Source organism: Lampetra planeri, chromosome 1, assembly GCF_965212315.1.
Source record: "Lampetra planeri chromosome 1, kcLamPlan1.2.h2, whole genome shotgun sequence".
Lineage (NCBI taxonomy): Eukaryota > Metazoa > Chordata > Hyperoartia > Petromyzontiformes > Petromyzontidae > Lampetra > Lampetra planeri.
Genome location: NC_136107.1, coordinates 40,164,474 through 40,172,114, shown reverse-complemented (window position 1 = coordinate 40,172,114; position 7,641 = coordinate 40,164,474). Strand labels below are relative to the sequence as shown.

At 48.9% G+C, this 7,641-nt stretch overlaps 1 protein-coding gene across 5 annotated transcripts; it reads left to right on the top strand.

The window, feature by feature from the left end:
• Window positions 1-451: 451 nt before the first annotated feature.
• On the top strand, window positions 452-7,587 carry LOC144722689 (uncharacterized). 5 transcript variants are annotated; one of them, XM_078601032.1, is made up of 5 exons: window positions 452-557; window positions 4,587-4,901; window positions 5,112-5,297; window positions 6,377-6,508; window positions 7,296-7,587. In XM_078601032.1, exons 3-5 carry the CDS (start codon window positions 5,117-5,119, stop codon window positions 7,469-7,471), a joined length of 489 nt encoding a protein of 162 aa, XP_078457158.1. In that variant the 5' UTR covers window positions 452-557; window positions 4,587-4,901; window positions 5,112-5,116; the 3' UTR covers window positions 7,472-7,587. The 5 variants fall into 5 exon arrangements, with proteins under 5 accessions (XP_078457158.1, XP_078457150.1, XP_078457132.1 ...); XM_078601024.1 differs by having other exon boundaries at window positions 4,587-4,922; XM_078601006.1 differs by having other exon boundaries at window positions 4,587-5,297.
• The last annotated feature ends 54 nt before the right edge of the window (window positions 7,588-7,641 follow it).

The window sequence follows — 7,641 nt, the reverse complement described above, 5'->3', positions numbered from 1 at the left end:
CATAACAGCCGGAACAATAGCAGTAGCAGCGCACTATAATCAAAATACATGATAAGTTCATACGTCGGTCATCTATAGCTATATTTTTAATTTCAGGCCACAGGATAGCAGTGGTAGCTATGGTTGTACGACTCCTCTAGATCATTTTTGAGTGATCGTATTGTTGGTAACGATCCAAGCTGGAGTTTATTTGCGATAGCATTCCAGACCCGTTGACAATGCAGTTCCGGTACAGCCTGAGATGTCGTTTTTAAGCATGATGGTTGCCCAATCAAGCATTATCCAAGCTCACCTTAGCTTTGAGACGTGACAAGATGTTACATTGAATGTATTTGATCATATATTCTGTGAAAAGTACTTAACGAGGCCTAGTTGTATAATATATGAGCACTTTAACATTTTAACAACACTCTGGGGATGGTTAACCCGTGTGTTGCTTGCTTTCACATCCACTATATATTGCCGCACAGACACCTAGCAACACTAAGGGCGGTGAGATATTGAATCTTCCTTATCAGTAGTGAAGTGGGTCCACGAAGCAAGGCAGCGGTGCTCAGGTGAGTGGAATCTGAGGTGTCGGTGTCCAAAGTTACCATTTGGAAAGGCCAGCTGTGATCCAAGTCGAACGTTCGAAAGCTTTTAAAATTCACCATTGAAATTCAGCTTATCGTACGTGCTACGAGGACAATGCTAAATTCTGATGCTTTTGTTACGACGCAATGGAAATATTTGTCCACCCTTCTCATTAACACAGTGCTATTATCACTGAAAGTACAGTCTGCTTTCTTCTCTTCTTCATTTCTTTCTTTTCTTCTCTTCTCTTCTTCTTTCTTAAATCTTTTCTTTTCTTCTTCTTCTTCTTCTTTTCTTTCTTTTCTTTCTTTTCTTTCTTTCTCTTTTTCTTATATATAAAAGTCTCCGCACGCTTGCGGGGGATTTGCCTATCAAACGGTGGGCTTTTTATCGAAAAAGAATTGACAGACAGCACGCCATACGCCCCGCGGTGGGAATATGCTATTCCGTTTTCCCATCCGTAAACTTTAAAGTAGTTTAATTAACACATTTGTTCCATTTCTTTGTATTATTATTTACTTATTGTGCGCCATCGACGGTACCAACTGACGCCATTTGCGTGGGGGAGGGGGCGCGGACCCTGCCAAGTGCTGCGCCTTCGCTCGACCTCACGGGGGACATTTACTTTTACGCGTTTTACAGGCAACACACAGACACACATAACTTGTGCGGATATTTCTTCACAGTGTCATGTCCTCTTAACCCCCCTCCTCCCCAACACGATGCGTCCAGTTTATACTACAAACTCCCTACATAATCATATTTTAGTGCTTACATACCATTATTCTTGCACGGGCGGGGGATGCTGGGGGTGTGGGGGTAGCGGCCCAGCCCCTAGCCTGGCAACATGCCAACTCCGCCGCCTTGCCAATGTAGGCCAGGACGGGGCTACGCATGGCACAAGGCCTCAACACGGCTATAGTAAGTTCTTATTTCCTTGCTTCTTACGCTAACAATTCAAGTCCATTGTTTACTATTGTTAAACACATTAGTTGACAAACATTACAATGATAACATTACAATGATATTGTTTGTGTGCAGATAAAAGCTCAGCTTAATTGATTACTATTATCAAACAAATACGTCGCCATATATTACAATAATTATTTTTGTGTACACATAACAACTCTGCTTCATTATTTACGATTATTAAACTAATCAGTTGCCAAATCTTACTATAGTAATGTGTGTGTGCAGATAAGAACTCACATTCATTGCTTACTATTATGAAACAGAATGATTGTAACATGTGGCAACTTATTTGTTTGTGTGCAGATAACAACTCAGGTTCATTGTTTACCATTATTCAACAAGTTCACAGATGTTACTATAATTATATTTGTGTTCACGGAACTCTTTTTCGATTTTTAGGTTGCTTCATTTTCCCTTTTTTTGCTGCGCTTTTATGCCACTGCCACGGTCTACTGCCAGTCTGTGATTTCTGCTTATTTCTTCAATGCATTTTTATTGTTTCCATCGCTCACGTCACGCTATTTACCCATACGTAGTACTGCGATACTGATAGCTCTGCCATCATCGGGGATTGCTATGCCCGTCGATGTGTGAGTCCATGTGTGTGTCTTTGAGTCCATATGTGTGTGTACGTGTAGAGCCATGCGTGTCTTTAAGTCCATGTGTGTGTCTTTTTCAAACGGACAACGCCCCCTGTGTGTGTGTACGTCAAAGTGTCTATGTGTGTGTGTCAGCCCAAGTGTGCGTGTCAGTCAATTTGTGTGCCTATCAGTCGCTGTGTGTGTGTTAGTCCATGTGTGTGTGTTAGTCGATGTGTGTGCAGGGCTCCATCTGAGTGTGTAAGTCAATGTGCGTTTGTGTGTCTATGTGTGTCAGTCGATGTGTGCGTGTACGTCGATGTGTATGTGTGTGTCAGTCCATATGTATGTGTGTTAGTCCATATGTGTGTGTAAGTCTATAAACGTGTGTGTCACTCGATGTGTCTGTGTAAGTCAATGCGTGTGTGTGTGAGTCAATGTGTGTGTTAATCCATGTCTGTGTATCTAAAGTACATGTCTGTGTGTCACAGTCCATATGTGTATGTGTGTGTCAGTCTATATATGTGTGTGTAAGTCCATGTGTGTGTGTCTTAGTCCATATGTGTGTGTGTAAGTACATATGTCTGTTTACGTCAATGTGTGTGTGAGTCCACGTATGTCTGTGTGAGAGTGTGTGAGTTGCTGTACGTGTGTACGTCCATACGTGTGTGGAACTACATGTGTGTGTATCTCAAGTGGATGTCTATGTGTGTGTGAGTCCATATGTGCGTGTGTAAGTCGATGTGTTTGTGTGTGTGAGTCGATATGTGTGTGTGTGTGTCTCAGTCCATGTGCGTGTGTGTTGGTCGCTGTGTGTGCATGCCTCCATGTTACTCAGTGTAAGTCCATTTTTTGCGTGTCTGGAGGTCCATGTGTGCGTCTTAGTCCATGTGTGTGCTTTATTGACCTTCTCAAGGCCTATGATACCATCAGTAGGCCTGGCCTCTGGTTGACCCACTGCTCAAAATCCTTAAGGACCTTCATGATGGTGAGCGGCCCCCCGTCAAACTACGTGGCCGTGAGTCAGATATATTCCCTGTACACCTTGGGGTGCAACAGGGATGTCCTTTGGCTTCCACATTATTTTACATATATTTGGACCACGTAGTTCGTGAAGCCTCAATGGCTGTACCGGAAGAATTCCCATCTCGTACAGATACAATGGGAGGCTGATCGATACCCGGGTGCGGTCAGGGGATGGCTCCCTATTGCTCAACCCACGTTATGTATGCCGATGATCTGCTAATTGCTGCTCTCTCGGAGGAGGAGTTCGAGGTGCTGCTGCTGAACCTGGAGCTTGCCACTAAGGGGTGGGGCCTTACCATCAGCCCCACCAAAACTAAGCACCTGCCTGCGTATTTTGTACCATCGGACACTCCACCCCCACAACTCCCAATTGGTGATGGGGCAGTTGTGGAGACAGTGGAGAGTTTCCCATACCTTTCCAGTGTGCTAATGACCAGCTCCGGTTTAAAAGCAGAGGTCTCACTCCGAATCAGTCGAGCCACATTATCTTTTCATCGGTTGCGTAACGCTGTGTAAAAGCTACCTGGTCTGTCACTCCGCACGAAGCTTCAGGTCTTCTAGGCCATGGTCATTCTCTCCCTTATCTACGCTTCTGAAACTTGGACCCCCCTAATGTAACATCTTTGCCAGTTAGAAACATTTCGGATGGCCTGCCTACGATCCATCCTGAGTTTAACCAGGCTGCATTGTGTGAGGAGCTCACAAATCCTTGAAAGATGTGGACAAAGTCCCATTGGTGAGCTCCTCCGACAGGCAAGGCTGCTTTGGCTGGATCATGTCGCCTGCATGCCCAGCCACCGCATGCCTAAACAGCTTTTGTTCGGCCGGATCGAGGGGGATAAACGGGCGCGGCATGGGCTAGAGAAGAGATGGAGTGATGTGGTACAGGAGGACGTGGAGCTGAATCGACTTGCTGATGACTGGTACCAGCCGTGTCAAGATCGGCCTCTGTGGAGGAGGCTTCTGAAGGACGCTACTGGGCATTTGGAGGCAGTCGCCCTCCAGCAACAACGGAGGGCGTAGAAGCGACGCTCACAACAACGAGCGGAGCGCCAGGTGGATAAAGCACAGCAAGTTGCCACAGTAGGGGACACAGGCGGTGCATCAGCCAGTCGTTTCAGTCAGTCGACCTGTGCCATCTGGGTCTGCCCCGTGACCTCCTGCCAGCGGGCGTTCGACACTTCACGTGGCCTCAAGGTGCACATGGCCTGGCACAAGTGTTGTCGTGACGTCACCGCCACTTACTGGCGAATGGCGGTTGTTGTTGTTGTTCAGTCTATGTATGTATGTGTGAGTCGATATGCGTGTGTTACAGTCAATTTGTGTGTGTAACTGCATGTGTGTGTCTGCCTTTTTTGCCCGGGCAATGCCGGGTACTTACCGCTAGTTACTTTAACTGTTAATATGTACCATTTCATTGTGGCATTTTCCTCCTAGTTTTCACTTCTGCCATGTCTTACCTAAGATCGTCGCTGCAAACACCTCCTGTAACTCGACTGAGGCAGTCGTGACAAGATAACGTTCTGCTTTGAAACCACCGCTCGCCCAGCGTTGCCATTCACACGACCTTGTTTGAACGTTTCGGGTTGGAAGAAAAAAAATGAAATAACACGAAAAAAATCGGCACTCATCACGGACCAACAAACAGGACGTGCAGCTTTCCGAAAAAGAGAAGTGGCCGGACGCGTGGACGGGAATCGGTGACATCAAATCAGCTCTGCGGTGGCCAAACGCCGATTTCACAACCCCACGGTGCTTGCTTACATCAACGAGGTGGCAGGAAGGAGATGATCACCGCGATTCGGCTCAGACACGTGACCTCCACACTCTTATTTATGGGGCCTCCACGAGACGGATCGGGATTTTGCGTGTGCACATACCGCTGGTTTCGCGTTGGGCGCTCGACGTATTTACAAGGGGACACCCCAATTGTTTTTGTTGTTGTTTTTGTTGTTGAAAAAGGCCACATGGCAGACCCAAAACTGCTCCAAAAAGTCACCCTGGCCACCGCGGCTTTCAGCATCATCTTCGCGGTGGTCAGCACGGCTCTTCCCAATTGGCACGCGGCGCTTGGTGAATCCATAGGGCTGTGGCAGCTTTGCACAAGCAACTGCGTGAGTTATGCATGTCCAGCGGGCAGCTGCCACGGTGAGTGCCGTGCACAAGTCCACGCCATGAGGAGGTGCTGCTGCTGCTGCCTTGCTTTGTGTGGTTGTGGCTGCGTGGCTTGGTGTGGTTGTGGCTGCGTGGCTTTCCCCGATCTGTCTTCGTGTTGTTGTTCTGGATGAAGTCCGACGTTTAGCTGCGCACCTTGGGAGCTTCAGGAGCTGAAGAGCTTTTGTTACGCTCATTGGGGGCAAGGAGAGGTGCTGTCCTTGGTTATCATTGCGGTCTCTCCACACTTTTTCACCACAATTGTGCACTTATTGACGTGTTAAGATGCATTACCTTGTAGTCGCCGTCTGGAGCCTGAATGTTCGCCGTGCAACGTCACAACAACTTTGGGCCTTTGTGGTAGAGTTCGCCAATCTCGAGTACGAGCACGCAAAGTGGGAGGGCGTAGATCGGGGGTCGCGACTGCTTTGTAATTTGTCAGGCGTGGAATGTAGCCAGATTGAGTACAAACTCAAATGAAATCTGACGGGGTTAGGAGTTGTTGTTGTTGTTGTTGCTGTGTGCAGTCGTTGATGGGCAGGGGAAAGACCACCAAAGTGAACTAAAGCTGAGAGGCAGCCCCGGCAGTGACCCCCACGGTGCCAGGAGTGCCAACCCGGCACCCTGAGCTCCGAGCCACCGGGGGGTCACCTCCTCTTGGTCTTACATTTGTTTTAAACGTGCAGAAGAAGAAGAAGAAACCCAACAGCGTGAAAACGATGTCAACGGTTGGGTCACGGTGATGGCCGAGTTGTTATTCCGGCATGGCGCGGTGGGAAGGTCTCAAGGGTGGTCGCCAATTGTAGAGAGAGGGGAACACAAACCTCGGCCATGGCAAGATGGAATTTGGAAATGTCTACGACTGGCTCGAGGGCTGCACGTGGGTGCGAACGCTGCCCCGTGGTCTGCGCGTGCGGGGTGACGTCTTTTGAGGTGTCGGGGATTTTGGGATCTCAGGTGCCATGAGTGAAAGATCCCTCTCAACCAGCTCCCTGTCCTCACCCCACCGCCCATCACTAACCCCCTTCATCCCTCCTTGTTGTTGTTGTTGTTGTTCTTGTTGTGTGGAACAGCGGCGAGGGCCTTCGCGATTCTAAGCGTGCTGATGAGTGTGGCAGCGGCCACGACGATGGCTCTCAAATTTTTCAAATACCACGACATGGGCCTGCTGCTAAAGCTGACATCTGGCCTGGCCGGCGGTGCAGGTGAGCCCACTGAGACGGCGGAATCAACGGCACTGCACGGCAAGGGCCAATCAAAGCCAAGGCAGGACGTGTACAAAGACAAAGATCCCCCCCCCCGTATAGCCTTAACAGACTGTTGGGGCAAGTGCTGTTAGCGAGCACCGATGAAGGCTGGAACGGCGCACGAGAGGGTGGGTGGCCAGCACCACGCCCGGTCGCCTCTGTCTCCCTGGTGGCGATGTTTGCACGCATCGCGATCCAAACACTTGCAGCAACCGGGTGGCCACGTTTCTCCGGTAGTTTCAATCGGCATCATGAGACAAGGCTCGAGGACTGCAACTCGCTTACTCGACGGGACCTCTTGCTGAACGAAAACGGCGTTATAGGTCGCGCTCATTATACACAATGTGCTCGCGAGAAACTAACCACGCTACCTCGCTCATCTCGTCAAGGTGCATAAACCATCATCACGCAAACTCGGGTCGCCCTCGCAGCAGCGGATTTCGGCTCAGCCATTGGACAAAGGCGGTGGCGACCGCAGCATCATGCGGGGCTTTCAGATGCACTTCCGCGGCCGTCTGGAACGCTCTCCTTCCGATGTTAGGAAGTCACTTTAAATCATCATCTAGATCGAACACCTATTTCTTTAGAACTGCTTTTCGTGTTCAGTTTGTTGTACTTCCCCCGGCCCCTCCAATTAGCACGGTTGGTCTACGTAGGGTGTGAAAGAAGTTCGACACACACACATACATAGAGTCATACGAACTTGGAATGTGCAGACTGTGACGCCACTGTGTTGCTTCCGCAGCCTTCATGGTCCTCCTGACCGTGATCTGCTTCGTGGTGTTCCTCGTCAACTTGGGCGGCTTCAACTCGTCCATCGGATTCTCGCTCGCGTGCGTGGCGATGGGCATCGATGTGTCCACGGCGAGCCTGGCCATCAGCCTCTACAAGAAGGAAAATGCTGCTCAGCCCAGCGCTTAGCCACGCTCCGACGACGAGCTTATGCAATTTTGAGAATCATCTTTTTTAAAACATTCACAACTAAAAATGCAATCATGTGTGTGACGATATATGTCAATAAAGTGTTTCAAACAAAACATTCGTCTTGAATGCGTTGAATTATTTCTCGAAATGTTTTTTTTATCTGCTAA

What these genes read in the sequence shown, in the direction of transcription:
- LOC144722689 (XM_078601006.1), top strand. Translation starts at nt 4,937, where the DNA reads ATGATCACCGCGATTCGGCTCAGACACGTGACCTCCACACTCTTATTT. An exon ending in TCCAGCGGGCAGCTGCCACG is followed by an intron (nt 5,298 to 6,376) that starts GTGAGTGCCGTG and finishes TGTGTGGAACAG; the next exon opens with CGGCGAGGGCCTTCGCGATT. An exon ending in TGGCCTGGCCGGCGGTGCAG is followed by an intron (nt 6,509 to 7,295) that starts GTGAGCCCACTG and finishes TTGCTTCCGCAG; the next exon opens with CCTTCATGGTCCTCCTGACC.